The sequence below is a fragment of the Platalea leucorodia genome, assembly GCF_965183815.1.
Source record: "Platalea leucorodia genome assembly, chromosome: 4".
Classification (NCBI taxonomy): Eukaryota; Metazoa; Chordata; class Aves; order Pelecaniformes; family Threskiornithidae; genus Platalea; species Platalea leucorodia.
Window position 1 is genome coordinate 68,687,433 of NC_138826.1, and position 23,714 is coordinate 68,711,146.

The 23,714-nt window shown below is 38.9% G+C and overlaps 1 protein-coding gene across 3 annotated transcripts in view; it reads right to left on the reverse strand.

Moving 5' to 3' along the window:
• The window catches only part of LARGE1 (LARGE xylosyl- and glucuronyltransferase 1), a gene marked incomplete at its 5' end in the record, with an annotated part of 198,380 nt that extends 183,255 nt beyond the window's left edge, over positions 1 to 15,125 (reverse strand). For all 3 annotated transcript variants that reach the window (XM_082311169.1, XM_082311170.1, XM_082311168.1), the window contains one exon: positions 15,020 to 15,125. In XM_082311169.1, the coding sequence (XP_082167295.1) occupies positions 15,020 to 15,125 (106 nt within the window). The remainder of the gene's footprint in view (positions 1 to 15,019) is intronic.
• Between the last annotated feature and the right edge of the window lie 8,589 nt (positions 15,126 to 23,714).

Here is a 23,714-nt window from a genome sequence, read left to right on the forward strand (position 1 = left end):
AGTCATTGTCTTTCAGTTATTTTATTCTTCATATTATTTTTAACCACATAACCACCAGTTGTCTTACTGGGGGGGTTGATGATGTAAAGCCTCTGCTCTTGAGGTAAACTGGTAATAATAAATAAAAAGGTGCTGGGAGGTCTAGAGCGACTTAAATTAGCCTTAAACAATCCTTGCACCATTCACCATCACCAAAAATGCCTCACCTGCAGGATAGCTTCCCTCTTTCTCTTCAATATATTGTTCATTCAGTGTTGTATTTGCTCTTGAGAGGACCAAATAGGCAGGTTTTCTGTCTTCCTTGTAACAGCAAATTCTCTCTTAACAATTCTTAACGATTTCCTTCAACTTCACAACACTGATTCAGTTAAATCCACAAATGTTTGATGAGTACCACATAACAATTATCCATTTGCAAGTTCAACTGATAGCTTTCATGTTTGGAGTGACTTTCAGATACAAGAATTCCCTGTAATTTCAAAAGATTGAAACGTAAAAGAATAATTTGCAATGGATAATAACATACGTGTTTCCATGATGCTGAATCCTTTCACACGTATGTGATGCTCAAATACAACAATGATGTTAGTGTGAGGCACAGTGAAGCTGCTTTTAGTAATATCACAAATGATGCCCTCGTAATGGAACTCAGTGTCTTCCTGACTCCTCAAGATAATACCCTCTCTTTTCCATACGAGTCCACTTTTTACTACATCCCACTACTTGCAATGCATGCACATCTTTGTCTTCTCTCCCCACTCGGATTATTACAAAAAAATCATTCTCAGTACTCCATTCAGCTTCCTACCAAGAAATTGTTTATGACAAGTGACAATAACACCTGAGCACCTCTCTCATTCATTAGTTCTTCCATCCCTAGTTAAACCCTCATGTCCTCAGGTTTCACCACACCATTAGAACATCTCTTCTGAGATAACCACTAAAAACACAGCTCCCAACCTTCACCCATTCTTTTTGCAATTCCTACTCTCACTCGCTGAAAATCTGTTTCTTCCAACAAGCGCCACTTAAAATTATCTTTCCACCAGTAGAAGCTTTTCATTTCCTGTCTGCCTCTAAGCAGAGTCTCTGTTCCACCACAGCTCCTAAATCAAGTATGTTACTTTTGTGCAACCAAACTGTAATTAGCACAAAAACATCCCCTGTTCAGAAATGGCTCAGATTTTTCTGTTACTTCTGTGCAGCCAAACTATAACAAAACCACCAGGACCTTAGTGGAATATTTCTAAGCAATATCCAAATAATATAATATCCTCCTACTCCTTGTAATTTACTGCTGGATATGTAAGGTAAATGATCATTTAGTTATTAAGAATATAAGTCTGTTTAAACATGCAAATGTTTTCCCAAACAATTTGTTTCCAAGGGCAATACCTTATCCTTAAAAAAAAATAAAGGAAATGACATGTCTCATCCTCCTCTGTACACCAGATATGTTCATAGACTGCAGTCCAGTATGCTCTAAACATTTTTTCCCCAAAAAATACCATTATGCTTTGCTTCACGTTGACAACATTATTCTAGAACTGGCTCCCTTGAGTCAACCTGCAAAATAAATTATCATGCCAATTAAAAGAAAAACAGTACTAATTATTGCAGATTTGCTGGGGGAGGGGGTTCTGCCCTTTCTTTAGTGGTAGCAATTGCAATGGGTAATAGCAATTTTTTCTAAGCCAATGTCATTTTGTCTTGATTTACTGGCCCTATTGTGTTTCCAGTCCCCAAGGTGGAAAAGCGGCTATCGATAGCAAAAAAGTTCTTTTTAAAAGGCCATTTTTAATAAAGCTCAGGAAGCTTCCATGACTAGAAAACTTAGAAGTCTGCTGCAGTTACAAGACTCATCCCAAATGAGCAGTGTAGATAGAAGCCTTTTCGGAAGCTAACAAAAATGCAGTGATACAAGAGTCTTCCTGGCAAGAGGGAATAAATCAATGCCCCCAGTACAGCAAACTATCAGGCTGTGGAGCCGTCTTTTCTGCAGAGATTTTAAAAAGTAATGACTGATTCTGGGTTAAAGTTCTTGGGTGCTCAACTTGAGCCTCTTCAAATTTGAAGGGGCCTGTTTTTTAAACAGGAGAAACGCTGACTCGAAATCAGGCATCCAGAGCCAGTAAAGCAAGCACAGTAGCATCCACAATTACGAACTGCTGAAAATTTTACTTAAGTGCTTTCACAGCATGTGCTGTACAAATTAATCAGCTACATCACTGTTCAACCAACAAATCCACTATCTAATAAATGAGGTCTATCTGACACATACAGAAGCCTAACCATTTTGCTTTTCAGCTCCCTGTGTTGCTTTGTCTTAGTCTGATCTGTTCTTCTCTGATTTACAAAACTGTAACATGCCTCTCCTAATGGAGAGCTTCTGCTTTTAAAACTACTTGGAAGCTGATAAAACAACCCCCCAAATAGGTGGGATACTCAAGTTGCACTTTAAACCTATACAGACAGTACTTCACTGTCTTATTGTAGTTAACAGGTGACAGCAGTAGCATCATCTCAGAAAAGAATTTTGTTACGTTTAGGGCTTCTCTATAACATAAGCTTGTGCCAGTCCAAGATGACATGCCATTTTAAACAGCTATTGCTATGTCAACTAGCATGGTATCCCACATGACTGCTTTTATTGGTACATATGTCATTTTGGAAGCTGTTTTAACCGAGCTGGCAAAGGCCATTCTTACACTGCAATAATGCTACCCACGACAATGACACAGACCAGTATAATTGTACTGGTGTAATTTATGAAGTTTTCTATGAAGATTCTTTCTTGTCATCCCCTGATTCAGTGTGCTCCACATTCGTATTGCACCACAAATCTAACCATACTTCTGAGGCACAAATAAATAAATGCATACAAACAGGAGCTGGGGACAGGAAGGATGTGACATTTTTGAAGGGAACAGGTAGTGAGTCCCATACCAAAACACCAGTTCCCACAGTTTTCAATATCCTGATTTAACCCATCTTCCTCCTGAATACAATAAAAACCATGAGTCCCTGAACTAGCTTTGTTCAAGGAAGAATTTTCTTCCCTCCATCTCCTGACAGTGGTCTTCAATTAAAGCCTGCAATGATGAAACTCACTGAGATTGACGGAGGAAATAAAAGGAAAGAAACCACTGAAATGCATCTTCAGAAGCAGATTATTAAATGTCCCACAGACATCGGTGCGAGTGACAGCCGCCAGAGCTTAGTGAAAAAAGAGAAGCAGAAAATTAAACTTCTCATTGGGCCTGATGATGATTAATATCTCATCTCTGATGAGCTGAAACTGCTTAATCTTTGCTATTAATATCAAATCACTGAGGTGCAAGTATGGTAGCTGAAGAGGAAGAGGGCATATGAGAATGTTTAACACTGGGGAGGGGAAAAAAAATAGAAATAACCGAGGTACATATTGCCCTATAATCTCCTAAAGCAAGAAACTGAGAATGAAGCTGAGAGTCACCATCAGGAGCTCTGAAGTCAGGTTACTATGAGGCAGCTCCCAAGCAAATAAAGTTGTACAATTTAAAGGAGATAAATAGTAGATTTCAGTCGTTTGGGTAAAGGCATTTGCATTCTACAGGAAGACTACTTAATTCATCACATCTCCATTCAAGTGTGTACGTGAACAAGCAACTAATACCTTCACCCAACTCAAATACGTTAGATAATTGTTATTTTCAGATTTACTTACCTCTGTGTATATTGGCAAAGCTTTAAAGAGAGTTAGTTGGAGTTCCTTGGAAACCAATAATTACGTGTAGCTGTGCAGACAGATTTTTATACTTGGTTCCTAAGAATATTCTACAAAACGTAACCTCTCTGTTGAGATTTTTACCTTATACCCTTGTGCTTGTAAAGCACTGAAGCAAGAGGTGAAATAGCTAAATCCATTATAGTTAATACTCCTAGAAAACATTCTGTGTGTATTACATTTTCAGACCAAAAGAAACCTCTGTTAAAGTCCGTGTAGATCACTTGGGATACACATTATAATAGTTTGATTAGTAGAGAATAAAAAGCAGACTTTTATAGCACTCATTCATCTGAAAACATTATTCCTGCTAAAGTTAACAAGCAAAATCACTGAGTTAGGTTAAATTAAATCCAATGACAGGCAGGAAATTTACTGATTGTGAAATATTAAAGCTGTGGTATTAGTTCAATATGATTCTAGAATACTGAACGCCTTACTGAATGAAATGCCTTACTGAATGAAAAAAATGAAAGAGAAATCCTTCATTTCTTAATGCTGTAAAGGTAACTTGTAAACACTGTACAGTGGTTTTATGTTTTATTTGGAGAATTGAGATTACAAGATCAATAAAATATAAGTTTATAAGCCTTGATCTCATGAATAATTGGTTGCCAAATTAGGGCTCAAATCTTGTTTCCTAAATTTAATGAACCATCTTAACTTGCAGCTGAGACTGTGTTTGACTTGACCCTTTCTGAAGGGTTATTTTTCACAACTGAAAAGCTACGGTAACCTGGAGCCCAAAACAAAGAACCTGCTTGGGAAATTAGCTTTTCTGGCCTGGGATGGCAACTGATCATCCTCATACCTAGTTTCTATTATGTATGGTAAGGTTAGTAATTATCCTACAAATTTATCTCTTTTTTTGAACAGCCATATGTTTTGGTAATTGTACCATTCTCTTCTATGGTTCTCAAGGTGATATTTCTTGCAGTGCACTTTATGTACTGCAATATCTCACAATCATGATAGCTTATTTTACATGAAACCAAAACTGTTAAAATAATCATTTTTAAATTATTTTTTTCCTCATCTACCTCTCATCTTTCACTTCCCACCTTGAAGCCAGAAAAATCTGGACAAGGATTAAAGCATGTATTTTTTAATAAGGTGGAATAATTTATTCAGAGATGTGCTAGAATCCTCTGCCAGCTTTAAAGTCAAGTTCAGAAATCCGGCTAGAAGGAAAGTTTTGTTGTATCTAGAAGACATGGGTCAGATGCAGGAATTACCAGCCAGTATTATTCTATCAACTCTACAATATAATACAGCCTGCACTATGCAAGATATTACGGACACTGATTGTTAACAGTCCCTCTGATTGTAAAAATCTACAAATCTTCACAAGCTAACATCAGTAGCTATTCTGTGTGATTTTTTGGGAAGAATCTACAGATTTGTCTGCCAATTCCATTTTGAAACACAAATTAAGCAAAAGACTGCTGCAACTGCTCTAGGAGAGATGTACTGACATGTGAAGAAGGAAAGATGAATGATAAAATAGGAAAAAATAGAAAAGGAAGAAAATGGTGGGGAGGAACACAACTGCTTTTGGATTGTTTTTTTCTTTACTCTACTTAATCACATAATAAACAGCTCGTTCACGTTTTTTATTCCAGCAATTTCGTCAAGCCCTTTCCAGCACATAAGAATATTTCTATCTTATTAGCTATGGCTTTATTTCAGCTTCAGAAATAATCCTCTATATATTACATGAATGCTATGCAACATTCTTTGATATTGAAGTACACCATGACAACCTCAATCCCATATCTAGAGAGCCAAATGAAGATGCTATTGTAGCACCAACAGCCGTAGACGCACCAGTTTTAATCTACTTAGGAAGAACAATAATCACTTTGAAGATGTAGGGGTCCAGGCTTCTCAGCCTAGAAAACAGTGTACAGGATGACTAGGCTGCTTCTGCTTCTCATACTGGCCTGTCTCTACCCCTAACAGTACCTGTGCTTGCTCAATTACAACCAACACAAGCAGGTCTGACTGCACTACAGTCACATCTTCAGTTTATTTTGTAGATACACATTTTGAGTTTTCCAACTCGTGACCTTAATGTGTTAAATCCAATCTTGTAAGCTACTCCAGGTGTCTGAAAGTATATGTTGGTGATGGTGACTTCATTGGGCATCTACAGAAGTTCAGGAACCAGTATGCAGAGAGCAGATCACACATCTCTTCTTTAGAATAGGTATAGACCTGTTATTGCAAGCTCACTGGAAAAGTATCTCATTATAAAACACTTTATTTAGACAGTAAAATATTTTAACTAGGCCCATAAGTTCTTATCTTTAATTTTTTTTTTAAAAGTAAATGTACCAAACAGAAGCACATTCTGTCATGGATTGTGAATTTAACTTAGGAAAATGTGATGAATCCAACATTTTTTGTAATTTTAACTTCACTACTTTCAGTTCTCCCCCCCTAATTACTGAGCAGAATATAATACTAAACAGAATTATAAAGAAAAAAAAAAAGGAGGTTTAAAACCTTGAATTTTACATCCCAGACTTTGAGTCATGTTTCACAGAACTATGGAGAAGGACAGTCATGCTACAGGTTAGAAAAAATGATTACAGTAGAATAGCTCAAATGGCTTAAACATTGTTAAATTTGAAGAGAATCTCAGGCTAAAAAAATATAATTCTCCAGGTCATCAACTTTTCCTTGTTGGTATCTATAAAGTTGAGTGAACCAAGATGACTGCTGTCAGTCCATGTATTTGAAGTTAGCTGTGCGTTCCACTCAATTCTCCAAGGATAACAAGATAGATTTTAAAAAATCTCTTAGATTCAAGTCTCAAAACAAGAATTGCAGAAGGCAAAGCAACTAAAGAGAGGTAAAACTTCAAGGGAGGGAAATACCTACTCAGCTGAACAATCCAATGGTTGTCATGACTGAAAAACGCTTGAAAAGGCTAAAGAGGGAATAAAGAGATGTGTTGAAGATACTGGTATTCCTAAGCTAGCATATCTAAACCACATCCATCCAATATCAGAATATTAACCTTCACACTCAGTTGCTTTTCTTAAACCATGCCAGAGCATTATCTGCAGAACATAAGAATGACCATACATGATGTGTAAAGTACGTCTTTGAATTTATTTTTAACTTGACTCCTTCTCCTTATGGTATTATACATATTTAAATAAATATTCAAAATGTAAGTTTCAAAAGTACTGGAAGACACTACAGATGCAATTTGCTGTCTAACAAGAAAGATTCTGATTTCAAACTTTTTCCTGATCTGAAAAAAACCCACAAATATTAAACACAAAAACTCCAAAAAAACCAAATATCGTAAGTTAATTGTTCTGAGCTAACTGAAACATTCACCAGAATCAAAATATTAAAATTTCCTTTCTATCTTTTATATTTCAGGTATTTTTTTCATCCTGTACATACACATTTGTTGACCTGCTTGCTTGTTTGCCCCCAGAGCTGACTGGCTAATTTCAAATTACATTCTTAGAGGGAAAGGAGTCAGAGGTAATGAAGCTTCTACAGTTGTAAGGAACACACAGAGAGAGATGAGAGATGCTATCCATTTTACCATTGAGAAATACACTGCAGCATGAGCTCAAGATTTATTTAGACACCAGGAGATCCATATGGGAACTAGATTTTATAAATGCCCTAATTGTGGGAAAAGCAACTTCAACATCAATCAGCTGCATGACATCAATCACAGCAAGTCAGGCTACATTAGTTCCAGCACTCAAAGAAGGTCTGGTGTACTTATAAACTACACATTTTATTTCAATAAGCCAAGCACTACTTCTTAGGGGTTTGTTTTTTTTAAAAAAACAAGACATTTGAGCTCATCTTGCTTTTCTGTTTTTCTGCAGAAAAACATTTATTTACTATGAAGTTAGCAAGTACCTATCTTTGAAACAGAGAAAGAGGAATAGTCAGGAAACAGCACTCCTACTGCTAATCTTCCATGCAGCCCTAAAAAAATTTAGACATCCAGATGTCCCTTCTTCTTGGAAGGAATTTGTTCGCCTTTGCGTAATTCAACTTTCATAGACTGCATTTTTCCCAAAAGTTTGCTCAAAGAATGAGGAAGACAAGGATGAAACAAAAACCGTGAGAAATCCCACAGATTATACTCAGCGTAAGCTGCTGTTCCAAAGAAGCCAGTAACTTATTTCTGCTCAAAGAATTCCTTTTCATTCTGATCTTTATGTTTCTGCCAGAAATTACAAACTAAGAGCTGACTAGAAAAAGAAAGCCAAGATAAAACTGGTAGATATGTGTTTAGAAACATAAAAAATTCCATCCAATCAAGAGATGCATAGAGAGGAAAGAAGGTAAGCCTACAGCTTACTTTACTTTTATGAAAGAATAAGCATGTACTTAAAAAAATGAGAACACCAAAAGAGAACAAAAAGAGGAAGAGAAAAGAGCGCGTCCTGTACTGGAATTCAAAAGAGCAATGTGGACTTGCTTTCATTTGGCACAACACACTGACAAAAGAAGTGGTCATTACAGGATTCATGGCATTTCCTGAGACGATAATATATCGTTTTAAGGATATGAATTCCTGGGAAGCTAAGGAAGAAACAGCACTGACATCAGTACTTAGGTGTTAAGGTGGACCTTATTAGTTAAGGATAAAATTGTATGGCACGATCATAAGTATTTAGTTTAATTGAAAGAGTGGTTGAGAAGAAAAAAAAACCGTGGTCCTCACTAACTCCACAGTTTGACCCCCAGAAGCTTCTCATGACCATGTTGTATTGTGGTTCACATTCTTTCTCTAAGGCCATTCTTGTTTTGCCACAGAAACTACTTCAAATTTCCAGTCACTGCTCACAAGCAGCCTGTTTCTTTATATAACCAGGAGTAAAACTCTTTATTTTTTCATACTCGCTTCTTAATTTTATTTCCTTAGATGATGGACAGATAAGGGTTCTCATGTCTGTAAAACAAAATCTAATTGTGGGGATAGTGACTTGCAAGCTAAAGATGACGAGCAGAGAATCAGACTCAGCTTTCACAGCAGGGACCTTCTGGTCAACCGCATACTTCAACCAAATTTCATCAATACTCTGTATATCCAAATCACAGGGGTTTCATAGAAAGACAAGTTTTCCAGGATAAAGCAACAAAACTTGACATAAGCCTGAGGTCTTTACTATCATGACTGATTTTATTCTTGTAGGATCCCCAAGTAAAAACTGCAGACATACTTAAGAAAGTATCTGGATTACGGCTGAGACAGAGGTGCTTAAGTGACAATTCTCAGCGTATCTCCTAAAAAAAATAAAAACAGAGCAGTAAACCACCAGTATTTACTCCAGAATGGAAATGTACACAGAAGTGGCTTTTATGAAGAGGTTGCTATGAAGCCAATCTTAACTAAAACCCATATCCTGTAAACCTGTTCTGGCACCCATCACTGTAACATCCCTATTACATGCAGAGGCACCCTTACAGGACCTCTTTTCTCAGAACTTTGTTAAAAAGACAGGATCAATAGAGGTCAAAACGTCTATTTTAAATGGACACTGGATTAAATTTTCTTGTTTAATCCTGTTGAGATGAACAGCAGATAAAATTCAGGCAAACTGAATGAATCGTAATGAAAAAAGCCATTTCAGATTTTGCCCCTTTCTGATTACATTGTCTGTGAAGGGATTATTTTCTGATGTTTGTTCATCAGTTGCAAGTGTCTGATAGACATTTTAGCAATTAATTATTTGTTTGCCTCTTCCTATGAACAACTCATTGCAAGCATTAAAAATTCAGGCAGTTTTCATCACGCACACAGATCATGTGATAAACTTTTGGCACTTAACTGGATAAAGCTGAACTCCCAGAATCAGTTTTCTGATTCAAGTATTCACAAATATGATTTCAAAATCTGCTTCCCATGAATATTAAAACTGGATATTCATTGTTTCTGTAGACAGTCTTCCCAATTAACATATTCACTAGAATATTTATGGAAAGCATACACAAAAAGAGTGTGAACAGCATCAAAGTGAATCCATTTAAATACTACGATGAATATTTGCAGCCTTCCTTCATTTCACTTTATTGTACTTTATGAGGTGTTTGCCCAACTCTGGCTTCAATCATGTCTCTACAGACTACTTGGACTAAAATGTACTGTCAGAGAATGATAGTTGCCCAACACTGGAGTGAAAAGAGGACAACTGAGGAAAGCAAGTCCCAGGAAAGAAGGCAGGCTCTGTTTTTAAAATGTTACCCTGGCAGTTAAGAAAAAAACTGTTAGCTTCCTGCTCTCTCTCAGACTCCCTACATGAACTGACACAACTTATCAAGTTTTCGTCTTAAGGCTACACTACAGACTCTTCCCTTCCTGTGAAATAGGTTCTACACAGGAGCCCTACACAGACACTGTATGGCTTTCAACCTCAAGTGGGTCCACCACGCAGAAACTGGTAACTCAAGTGTACTTTCATCCTGTTGAAATGGAGGTGACTGCGAATCTGCTGAGGCCACGTAGCCACAGTGGACACTTTTTTGAGGAATCAGTAATCTAGAGAGCATGTGTCAAGTTACAGTTCCAAGCCTCCATTTTACATGACCTTCATGGTAAAGGATAGGAAACTGCTGCATATAGCCTGGAAAATTATTTTATTTCTGAGCTACTGTTGGTTAGTGAAATTGCTATTTTCTTTCTAATGAAAATTCATCATATTTTATATGATTATTTCCTCTTCCCTGTTTTAAATGCACTCCACCCTTCCTACTCTATTACCTTGCCTTTTGAATGTAATTCAAGAATGTTGGAACAATTAGCTTTTTCATTCAAAGTAACTGATAAGTGAAATTATGCTGTCCTTGTGCATTATTAAAAACAACAACAGTAACCAGGTACGTTCAAAGGCTATAAAATATTCAAAAACCTCTTTAATATTCTAGTTCATAACCTTAATAGACATTTATACATGATTAATGAGGCTTTTAGTAGCTGTTGCTGTCACAGCCTGGGTAATGCCACCTCCAATGAATATTCCAAGGGAAGGGTCTTATTGGCAGTGTTTGAGTGGCAGCTGTGAAGTAGCAGGCTGCAACGTACTTTCTGACAAGAGAAACAAAACCCCAAATGAAACAAAATTCTGTCCTATAGAATTGCAAACTATCTAAAAAGCAGAACATGGGAACTGATTACATTAGGGCATATTTAATATCACAGATTCACTAACAAAGAGCTTATAAAGGGTTTCTAAATGTGATCCCACTGCTATGCTATGGCAAATGAATAACTTAGGTTCTTAGATATAAACACATGGATGAGTAATGTAATTCCTAATTACATCAAGAACACGTAATTTTAGGACACAGCACTGCAGATATCGGTAGTGAGGAGAGACACTTGATTCTGGAGCCCTGAAACATACACACAAACAAACAAAAAACTGCAAAAGAATACAAAAAAAAGAGCACAACATTTTTTGCTATGACAGCTCAGCTAGTTCAACCTTTTTAGCTTAGTGAAAAAAAGACTGAGAGGTGATCTGACTACTACATATAAGTACCTCCAAAGGGAAACATACCCAGGCCTGACAGGGGAATAACTAGCATGGATTCACCAAGGGTAAATCATGCTTGACCAACCTGCCTACCTTCTGTGATGAAATCACTAGACCTGTGAATAAGAGATGACCAGTAGATGTGATCTCCCTTGAATTTAGCACAGCTTTCAGTATGGTCTCCCACAGCATCCCTGTATTCAAATTGGGATTTTACAGTCTATATGTGTGGACTACTAGATGGGTGAAAATCTAGCTGGAATGTTGGGCTCAAAGTGTCATGGTTACTCGTTCATCCTCTGTCTGGAAGTCAGTAACATGTGGAGTTCCTCAGCGTGTATTCGGTAACCAGTCCTTTTCAATTTTTTTATCAATGACTTAAAGGAGAATTCACCCATATCAAGATTGCAAATGACACCAAGCCTGGGGGTTGCAGTCAATACACTCACAGGCAAGGGTGCCACCCAGGGTGACCTAGACAGGCTGGAGGAATGAACAAAGCAAAGCCCTGTACCTAGGAAGGACTAGCCCACTCGTAACTAGGCTGTTAACTCGTCCTGCTGGGAAAGACCCGTAGTCCTGGTGTACAAAACATTGAACACGAGCCAGCAGCATGCCTGGACAGTCACGAAGGCCAATGGCATCCTGGGCTGTATCAACAGGAACATAGCAAATAGACTGAGGGAAGCGACCATTCTCCTTTACTTGGTACTCATTAGACCACATCTGGAACACTGTGTCCAGTTTGGGGTCCCAAATATAAGAACGACATTGATGAAGTTCAGTGTAGGGCTATCAAGTTGTACAGGGGCTGAAGTGCTTGCCCTGGGATTGTTCAGCCTGGAGAAGAGAAGGCTCTGTGGGACTTACCAGCAGCTACCCAGTACCTACAAGCAAGTTGCAAGAAGACAGAGCCAGGCTCTTCACAGCAATACATGGTGAGGCGATGAGTGACATCAGACATAAATTGAAGCAAGGGAGGTTCAACCTAGATATAAGGAGAAACTCTTCTACCTGAGGACAGTCAAGCAGTGGCACAAGTTGCCTAGACAGGCCATGTAGTCTCTATCCTTGGAGGTTTTCAAGACACGACTGGATAAAGGTCTAAGAAATCTTGCGTGATCCCAAAACCCACCCTGATTTGAGCAGGAGTTTAACCAGGGAACTCCTGAGGTCTCTTCCACCCTGAATAATTAAGTGAGTCTATGAAGATACCAGGTACTGACAATTTCTTTAACTCAGTGGAGAAAAGTATAACAAGAACCGTTTACTTGAATCTAAAACCAGATGAACTGAAATGAAAACTTCTGGCACTGTCTGTGATTAACCAAAGAAACTAGTGCCAGAAGACAGAGAGGACTCTCCACTCCTGCTGGTTTCAAATCAAGGCACAAAGCTGTTGTGGGACATCTATTTTTTTTTTTTTACTCAACTATACACAGAGAGCTTAAAGCATAACTAAATTGTGTGAACCATAGTGGAGTACAAAACAAGAAGTCAGATAAAATGACAAAATGGCTTTAACTCTCTGCCCATAATACCTACAAGTTAAGGAAAATGCTAGCTATTATTCGGTTAAATAAATATTTTAACTGACCTTAGTTTTTAACCAACAAAGATTAAATCATGCCCCATCCAAAAATTAAAAGAAAAAGAAAACAGATACAGAAAAATAACAGAAAGAGTTACTAACTTTATATAATTTCCAGTCCTTTTCCAGTGCAAGGCTTCTTAATAGGTAATGGGCTTTGCTCCCTGGTTTGCATTTAAGATGAATTCACACTGAGAGCTTTAAGTCACTTCAAATACCATGTAGCAGCAAATTTCAAAATTTGTATTGAGCTCTCTGTAAAAACAAAGGATTCTACACACACAAGAATTTAAAGCAGCATGCCATTATCAATTGTGGACACAATTAAAATAGTCATTATGACAAGGCAGCATAATATTATTCTAAAAGCAAAAAGGTGAGGCCTGCATTTGCTCAGCTTTTAAAAATCAAACAAAATCAGTACTGTTCTGCCTGTCAGACCATTAGTTTTCAAGTATGCAGCCAGCACCCGTCATATTTCCAATTTAACATGAATCCCATAAGTGTTTCGTTCTAGAATAAGCTCATAGAGTTACTGCCCATTAAGGCAGAGTTTTAAGTAACCAAATAAATTTGCATAAGCAAATATTTGTACCTGGCATGTAACTTATTCAGAAATGTATGTAATACACACTGAAAATCTTTACATGTTCTTACTTGTAATTGAACTTGGAATCCCAATTTTGTTTTCAAACAAAGCACAAATTCGTCAGCCAAGGTTACATAAAAGAAGCTTGACATTTTAAACAATGCCTTTTTAAAATTATCAGACTGTAAACTAGTGTTTGAATGGTTTTTAAAAGGCTGAAACGCCTTTCCTCGTGCTAAGATAACTACAAAGGCTGAACAGCTTTTTTTGCTCTTGCCAAAATAACACACTTATTGCCAAACATAAAATGCTCCATCTCAATAAAAAAAAAAAAAAAAAAAGAAAGCTACCAAGTAACAAAAAATAGGATATCCAGCATCTTCTAACCTCACCTAACTGAAGTATCACTGCTGAACTCCTTTAAGGCCAGAAAAAAAATTCATCAGATGATAGACAGACAATTTAAAAGGCAAAGTAGTGGTTAATCCAACTCTGATTATAAAAAGTGCTAGTTATATAGCTTCAAGTCAATGTACCTATAAACTTGAGGATCTCCACCTGAAGAAAGGACAGAAAGATATTCCGGCTATAGCAACCCACCACCACCCAGAAGGATAGGGATTCAAACTGATTTTATATAAAGAGATTTCACGTAGGTATTCATTGATTTTCTGTGTGCAGCCTTCTAGCACAATAAGCATAGAGGCAGTGGCCCGAACTAATAATCTTCACACAGAGGCAAGAAAAGAGCCTCATGTGTTTGCAGGTTTGGGCCATGTAGGCATTTATATAACTAAACCAGGAGCCCATAAAACATTTCACAGAATTCTTTGCTACTACATTTACACCTCACAGAACAGAGTCACACCACTGCCTGGCACTCCACAAACTAGGTACCACTGTGTGTTCCCTGGCCCAGTGAGAAGCAGCACACTGGACCACAGGACAAGAGAAAGCCTGCAGCTGAGTGACCATTACCTAGCAGAGCCCACTATGCAAAGAACCACGCCAGACACACACTTCCCTGACGTGTACTGGTACTCATGTCCCAAAATCAGACTCACTGGCCCCTGTCAGCCATACATGTAAGGTCTAACACACAGGTCCATAAAAACAAGAGTTGTGTAAAGAGTGCCCATAAGACATACAGATGCCTTTTTAAACACTTTTAAATAATATTAAGGGCAGATCTGAAATGAGACGTTGATTTTAATTAAAAGTAAAATCTTACAGGGCATAGGATAGATCAACTTTTAAAAATCAGAAAACACAGAGAAGAAAGGAGTAAGGTGTGGGGGGGTTTGTTGTACTTTCAAAAAGTTCAAAGATGAGAGGAATATCAAATAACTGGGGACAGCAACTACATCCTCCTCAGAAGTGATAACATGGTAAGGAAGGTCCTTTGTTGAAATCTGCACTTTGGGAACTATTTCCTATGCAAGCCAAACTGGATTTATTTAAATAAAATCAATGATGACTGATCTGCATTTGTCTGCTCTGATACATATCATTCAACACCCCACCCCCAGCCATTATTTCCCTCCTACCTTCAAAACTCCCAGCAAACAGATAAATCCACGTAATGGCTGGGACAAAAAGGACGGTCAGAGAGGCAGCCAGGAATTTCCGTCGCCCTCTGCAGATTCCCAGCATTCTCTCAGGAGTGCAGATTCCCAACCCAGTGCTGTTCCTATGTCGGAAGCAAATAGTCCACAGCCTCCCACATATTACTCCCTGAAAAGGAAAGGAAAAAATGTTTTAACAGCTTATCTCTCTACAGAAAGGTAGACTATGCCAGTGTTCCTAAACAGTTAAAAGAACAAGGCTAAAAATAGGGTTACCACAGTTGCAGTACCCATTTCAACATTATCCATGACTACTTAATAATACAGCAAGTTTCAGAAGTCAGACTAAGACAGTAAGTCAATAAAACACATCATATCACCTAAACACACACAGAACTAATCTTACAAAGAGACATCGCCTTTATTTGTTTTTTCACCACCCTTTTACTCTATAGAACTATATATATATATATATATATATACTCTGCATTCTTTGATTCCTATGTGTGGTGTTGCCCCTGGGCAGGTAAGAGAAAGCCACCCGTATTTCTTCCCCTGCGCCCAAAGAGCAAAAGTCATACCAGTGAATCAATGAGATGGCTGCAGGTGGTCACGAACTCAAGAGGGTGAACTGAAAAATGAAAGGTACAAGTTTGGGGGCAGAGGGATGTTATTAAAATTACCCACTTTGCTAATCAAAAAGCAATGCTGATGAACTGCTATATAAAAGGGGAGAAGAGAAAGAGCAAAATGGGCAAGGAAGCTTCCTTAGGCACAAAAGGGGATATCAGGAGCTTTAGACTGTATACTATGAGAAAAAAAGGGGATCCTGGAGAGTACCACTGTTTTTATGAGGAAAAAAAACGAGAATCTGAATTTCATTAAATTATTGTTCTGCATTTCACAGAGGCCAAGATGGCAAAATAATCTGATGATTTTTAGTCACAGGAAAATTAATATTCCCACACCAGTGCAGGCATGCAGGGCATAAAGATAACTTTTCATGTCTTGGGTTTTTTTTGAAAAGGAAGGCTAGTGTTAAGACTAGAGAAGTTGGAGAAGGAAAGGGAGGTATCAAGTCCATGCATATCTAGTTCAAGCTTTGTGTGAAAGGGCGTATGTTTTCTCATTTGAAAAAACGAATTGGTCTACAAGAATCATAGGGAAAGAAACACAGTACAAGGTGTTTAATAACAGTGCCCTTTGGCTTGTGCTTAAACTAGTACTAGAGCTGAAATCAGCAATTAAAGCATTTCTACTCTGACATATTTACAATGGCTACTGTGTGCCTTGAAAATATGTCTGAGCTCTACAACTCCACATATATTGCAGTGAAAGTCAATTCTGAAATTACGGCAAAAATGAGAATTATAAACAAGAGAAATGGCTTCAGACAAAGAACTCTGCTGCTGGAGATACCTGGCTGCAGTAATCAGGCAAACTTACAGCTGTTCCTTGAACGTTCAATAGAGCCCATTTTACTACACTACAGTTTAAGAGCCATGATAGTACTCCTGACCTTGGAACTGATAAAATGGGCTATAATTTGTCCAGAGCCAGCACAAAAAGCATTCCATTGTGTCAGCTTTTCAACGCAATGAATGCCTCACCACAGAGATTTTGCACAAAATATGTGGACAGACTTAATATTAACAACTGTGGTATTAGAGTCACTGTGTTAGACAGAGACACACATTTGGTAGATAAATTGTGGAGAACTCTTATCTTTATTCACTGTATTTGGATAACGATTACATTTCATTTCTTTCCCTTACATCACATAGCTTGTACAACTACTCTTCAGAGAGTCCTTTACATGCCTACTTGAAAAACACAGATAATTCTCCTGGCTTATGTGGTTTACACTTGCTATATGTGTGTATATCGTAAGGTGCACACTGTAAGTAGGAATATTATATCACTTACTGTAAGTAGGAATATTATTTTTTTTTTTTCCTGTAACATCATGGTGTGCACCACTGACATCAATCTGTGCATGTAAAAATGAACCTTTGAAAAAACAAACTCACAAGCAGGGTCATTCGCCAATAGCAACATCTTGTAATGCAACATGCATTGGACACATATTGCTCCTACCAATGATACCTGTAAAACCCACAGGTAGCGAAGTTAAGAGTCAGCACTACATGTTTCTGAAATCATGCCGTTACAAGTACACTGATACCAGTTTTTGGGACAATGACACCCAGACTCTGAAGCTTGGGGTTACAGCGCTGCTAGTGGATTAATTAGTCCCAGGACTGCATATTTAAGAAATCATTCATTTTTTCCTATATATTTTTTTAAATATCCATGCATGCTAAGTTTCTGAATAGGTCAACATGGAGGATAAAATCCAGCTTTTCTGCCCCATGAATGTAAAGTACCCTAACAAATTAAGAAAGTATAAGGAACAACATTGAACTCCCAGTTCAGCTAGGAATGTGGCAAATTCAGCTTTCTACAAATTGTCATCATTCAGACAAAACAGCCAAATCATTCTGCACGTTCATGCACATCTTTTATCTAACTAGGAAGACATTTGGGAAAATCCTAGGCAGACAAGTCAGCTTGTGATGGATCATGCTAGGAAATACTGAGATCCTTCTTTTAATGGTGCTTTAAAAGAGGAAAGAGCCATAACTATTTTAACAGAAGTTTCTACTATCTTCCCACCACTCCAACATTGTGAATAGCTTCCCTTGAGTCTTAAATGATTATTTCCAGTGTGTAAAATCACCACATCTGCTAAGTATTTTTTTCCAAACCAGATAACGCATCACGTGCAAACCCTACACAAGCAATTATATCAAAGGTCCATGAATGGTAATGAAGACGCTTCTCTTAAAGGAAAAGCTTTGGACTCAATCATGTATTCATTACTGTAAAGAATTTTACCTAATGTACCATCATCAAATAAACTGAAAGAAGAGACTGCAGTTCTTCTTTGACTTGGTTTCCCTTTCCATTCAACAAGTGCCAGACTGATATCTGTCATGAAAGGAAAGTGACTGACAACACTGGCTGGAGCAAGGGCTGAGCACAGAACAGGAGAGCACTGTGCACATTTCTGCCATATGAGCTCACCATTGCCTTTCACACTTCTCCTACAGCATCCACTGCTCCTCAAGCCATAGTCTTACTGAATCAGACTGTCACCTGCCTAAATGATCTTAGAAAGCAGTTTCATAGTACAGGCTAAAAATGCAGCTACTTCAGATGTGACATTGCTAGCTATATTCATCTTTTCGCTATAAGACGGTTCACTACATTTACATCCATGCAGTGTTCCTCCTGATGGCTTTCAGTCTTAACAGCTGTGCTAACTAAACACCTGTACTCAGAAATACATAGCATGAAATATGTTGGAAGGAAAAAAAAAGGATAAGGAAGTAACTGGCCAATTTCAGCAGAGGATCCAGGTGCGATACTCAGATCAAAAAACAGCCAGTGCCTCCTCTTAATCTGTAGCCCCATGTTAGTATTTTCAGATACACTAACTGAGCCACACAGAACATCTGCAACTTTAGCCACCTTTATTGGATTTATCTCAAAGCAAGGGAGGTCAAAATTAGCCCTGGAGTGAAAGGGAACAGTTGGGAGAGTTTCTGGTAAGGGGGTTGCAGTTTAAAACATGGTCTCAGCTTCACTCGTCCAGACAAAATCACATTTTCTGCCCGTGCCACAGATCCAGAGAAGGTACCTGCATTTCAGGATATTCTCCTACCTTGGTCTTCAATTTTTAATGTATTGAATGTGCTCCAAGAACATCATATAATTATATTTTAGAAATCTGATTAAATAAGTGATATCCAGAAAAGTTAGCTGCATGTACATCATGCGTGTATGTCTTGCTGTCCGTAAGTCAGGTGCTCTACACTTCTACAGTACACCCAGTTCGAGATTTATAAAACCTACTGCACATGTACAGATCAATAGACATTCATACAGCAACCTCAGGCCAGCTCATCCTTGATTACTGCTAATGGTGCTATAAAAGACTACTAGCTTGGACGATGCCTGTGTGAGGGGTCACAGTGGGAATTAAAATAAATTGGGTTTCTCATTGCAAAGACTTACTCATGACCTTCTTACCACATGGCAACAGTGAACGGAATGACTTTCGTTACCTTCACATATGGTCAAATGCTTCCATTAACTACACTGCCTTGTCAGAGTGGTTGCTTTGTTTTAAGTCAAAGATTGTCACCTCCTCAGTTAAGTGTGAAGCAGCTCTCACCCGGTATGAGCAGCACATATATTAAAGCATGTAACACAACACTAATCACATTGGTATTCAGTTTGGTACCATAAAGGCAAGGTGTGGAATAAATCCAACATTATGAAATAAAAGATGAAAGAATTAAATGGTAAATCTTTATTTAAATAAACATCCCTTTGGTAACATACTCCACTTCTCAAGGTCTTAGAACAGAAATAGCATTTTGAAGGAAAATGCCATCTCCTCTCTCATCAACCTCTTCTTCTCCCACATGGAAGAACATGCTACAGAAACAAACCTAAGGCTCCCTTTGCTCACAAACTCTGAATTTTCTTGGCACTGGAGATCTTCCTCACGAATCAGACTTCTTAATCCTATGGTATCGTGACTTCAAAGAAGGATTTGGAGTAAACTCAGACTCAGCATCCACCTCAGAAGTTGTGTGAAGCCACTTTAAAGGAACAGATTACAGGAGTTTTCAAATGCTACCAAATTTACTCTTTCTCAACTAGTTACAAGAAAATAGTCCTATCTGTAAGAGAGAAAATAGCCAGTAAGTTGACAGTACAAATGAGTTCTGCCTTGGAACTGTGCTAACTGCTCTGAGGGCACAGAGGATTGACACATTCTTTTATATCTTCACTCAGTATGTGCCATGGCTCAAGGAAAATTCTATTAGTGTCCTGTTAATCAAAGTCTTCTAGAAGGTTCCAGCTGTAAGCAACACCAGCACCGGAATGGGGATCTATCCTGACAGTAGAGTAGTCACAGACAGAGAGAAGTAAATAAATAATATGCTTTCACATTTTTCCTTTTTCATTCCCATGTATTCCTTTATAGATTTATATATTCATTTTTAATGGCATTCTTTTTTCCTTTCAAGCCTAGACTGCTCAAAAGAAGGAAAGCTTACAACTTTAAAAATTATCAAGGAATAACACAATTTAAGATCAACAGGATAAGAATCTATTACTAAGCCTGCACTAAAATGTCACTGTTAATATGAGGGGAAAAAAAAAAATCTATCACTTGAGAAGAGACAGCAGCAACAAAACACAATCATGACAGGAAGATCAATCTTGCCTGTTATTCACATTTCATTTGCAACCCAAGAATGGTACTTATTTTCAAAGCAGCTACTGACCTGGTTTTTCAATGGGTTCTCCAAACTCTGCTTTACTCTACCCCCTCACCTGTATAGGCATATAGCACCAGTATCTCCTGACTCCCCAATTTATCTCAGGTTGATACAGTTCAAAGAAGGTGAAACAGAGCCTGACTGGGTTTGTGTATGGCAGAGGTCTAACAAGATATTATATATACATACTAAGGATACCTTAGAATTTGAGATCCCAGTGTCATTGAATTATAAACATACTAGAGACCGTGACCAACCTGCAGTAATAACTGTGACAGAGAATCTTTCAATAGAGTAAAGCAATTGTGCTCCAGAATCATGGTTTATACTCAGACCACAGCATTATTACATATCTGAATTTCAGGCTTAAAAAAAGGACAAAGCTGCACATCTTTCCAAATCCAGGCCCCTCCACCTGAAATAATGGCAGGAAGAAAAAGTAACATGCTACCTGTTTTTGGCTGGAAGAAAATATCATTATGTTGCTGCATCATTGCTCTCCCTGCTTCTATACCAGGGCATCTCTCTCCTTCATAATCAAATACTGAAGAGTCACGGGTTTGTCCATTCATTAATTCCCTTTCTTAGGTATTGTGTGCATGCAACCACACAGAAAACAAAATACTCCTTAAATCAGAAGTAGGGCACTACATGCAACATACATAACACCTCTCAAGAATTTTGATGCTAATACTTTGCTTCTCAGCTAAAGTTCTTGGATGCTTATCAAAAGCAGTGTTTACCTTCATTAGAATCCTCTACGTACAACGCTGCTCTAACAAGGAAATTGATTAATGATTCATAAGAAAGTTTTGCCCAGGAGAAACAATTATTGCTTGAAGTGCTCCCCCCTGACAAAAGAAACCATGTCCCTCTATGAAGCAAAGTCCTATTATGAAAAAAAAAAAAGGAATCCTTTATTTTAGTGCATAGATCTCAAACTACAAGTTAGTTTTACATAGGGATTTGTAACACGCTTACAGCAGCTACTTACTTGTCAGATGGAAATAGAAGCTGGCATTGTACTTGCAAATTGTTCTTTATGAAATACTTGTATTAAATCGAAAAAATTAAAAGAGAGATAAATGGGCCCAGGTGGCTCTCTCCTCAATCCTGACAGTGAGGAGGAAGGAGCTGAGGAGGAGTGGATGGATCCTCTGGGTCAAAAATTGATTGCACAGCTGCTATTGACAAGAGATATTTTGATTTTAATATCATGGAACCCTCTCTGAGAATGGAGGACTGCCAACAAGAGACAGGATCCATATGACCACATGGGGCAAAAGTATCTTTTCCAAGCTATGGCCAAACAGGTGAGGAATTAAATTATAAGTAACAACGAGAGAAATGAAAACCCACCAACAAAAGAGAAAGTAGTGGATTGGGATGGCATGCAAAGGATGTTGAGTGATGTGAACAGGAGACATCTGTCTCCAGCATAGAATCATAGAATCATTTAGGTTGGAAAAGACCTTTAAGATCATCAAGTCCAACCATTAACCTAGCACTGCCACGTCCACCACTAAACCATGTCCCTAAGCACCACATCTACATGGCTTTTAAATACCTCCAGGGATGGGGACTCAACCACTTCCCTGGGCAGCCTGTTCCAATGCTTGACAACCCTTTCAGTGAAGAAATTTTTCCTAATATCCAACCTAAATCTCCCCTGGCACAACTTGAGGCCATTTCCTCTTGTCCTATTCCTTGGTACTTGGGAAAAGAGGCCGACCCCCACCTCGCTACAACCTCCTTTCAGGTAGTTGTAGAGAGTGATAAGGTCTCCCCTCAGACTCCTTTTCTCCAGGTGAAACAACCTCAGCTCCCTCAGCCGCTCCTCATCAGACTTGTGCTCTAGACCCTTCACCAGCTTCGTTGCCCTTCTTTGGACACGCTCCAGCACCTCCATGTCCTTCTTGTAGAGAGGGGCCCAAAACTGAACACTGTATTCGAGGTGCGGCCTCACCAGTGCCGAGTAAAGGGGCACGATCACCTCCCTAGTCCTGCTGGCCACACTATTCCTGATACAAGCCAGAATGCTATTGGCCTTCTTAGCCACCCAGGCACACTGCTGGCTCATATTCAGCTGCCTGTTGACCAATACCCCCAGGTCCTTTTCTGCTGGGCAGCTCTCCAGCCACTCTTCCCCAAGCCTGTAGCGTTGCATGGGGTTGTTGTGACCCAAGTGCAGGACCCGGCACTGAGCCTTGTTCAATCTCATACAATTGGCCTCGGCCCCTCGATCCAGCCTGTCCAGATCCCTCCAGAGAGCCTTCCTACCCTCCAGCAGATCAACACTCCTGCCCAACTTGGTGTCACCTGCAAACTTTCTGAGGGTGCACTCGATCCCCTCATCCAGATGACTGATAAAGATAGTAAACAGAACTGGCCCCAATACTGAGCCCTGGGGAACACCACTCATGACCGGCCTCCAGCTGTATTTAATTCCATTCACCACAACTCTTTGGGCTCAGCCATCATCCAGACAGTTTTTTACCCAGCAAAGAGTACACCCATCCAAGCCATGAGCAGCCAGTTGCTCCAGGAGAATGCTGTGGGAAACGGTGTCAAAGAATTTACTGAAGTCTAGGCAGACAACATCCACAGCCTCATCCCCTAAACGGGTCACCTTGTCATAGAAGGAGATCAGGTTAGTCAAGCAGGACCTGCCTTTCAGAAACCCATGCTGACTGGGCCTGATCACCTGGTTGTCCTGTGTGTACTGCGTGATGGCACTCAAGACGACCTACTCCATAACCTTCCCCAGCACCGAGGTCAGACTCACAGGCCTGTAGTTCCCCAGATCCTCCTTTCAGCCCTTCCTGTAGATGGGCATTACATTTGCTAACCTCCAGTCAACTGGGACCTCCCTGGTTAGCCAGGACTGCTGATAAAGGATTGAAAGTGGCTTGGTGAGCACTTCCACCAGCTCCCTCAGTACCCTTTGGTGGATCCCATCCGGCCCCATAGACTTGTGTGTGTCTAAGTGGTGTAGCAGGTCGCTAACCATTTCCACTTCGATTATGGGGCCTTCATTCTGCTGCCTGTCCATGTCTTCCAGCTCAGGGGGCTGGGTACCCAGAGAACAACTGGTCTGACTATTAATGACTGAGGCAAAGAAGGCATTAAGTACCTCAGCCTTTTCCTCATCCTTTGTCACTATGTTTCCCCTTGCATCCAATAAAGGATGGAGATTCTCCTTAGCCTTGCTTTTGTTGTTAATGTATTTACAGAAACTTTTTTTATTGCCTTTTATGGCAGTAGCTAGATATTAACTTCTAGTTGGGTTTTGGCCCTTCTAATTTTCTCCCTGCATA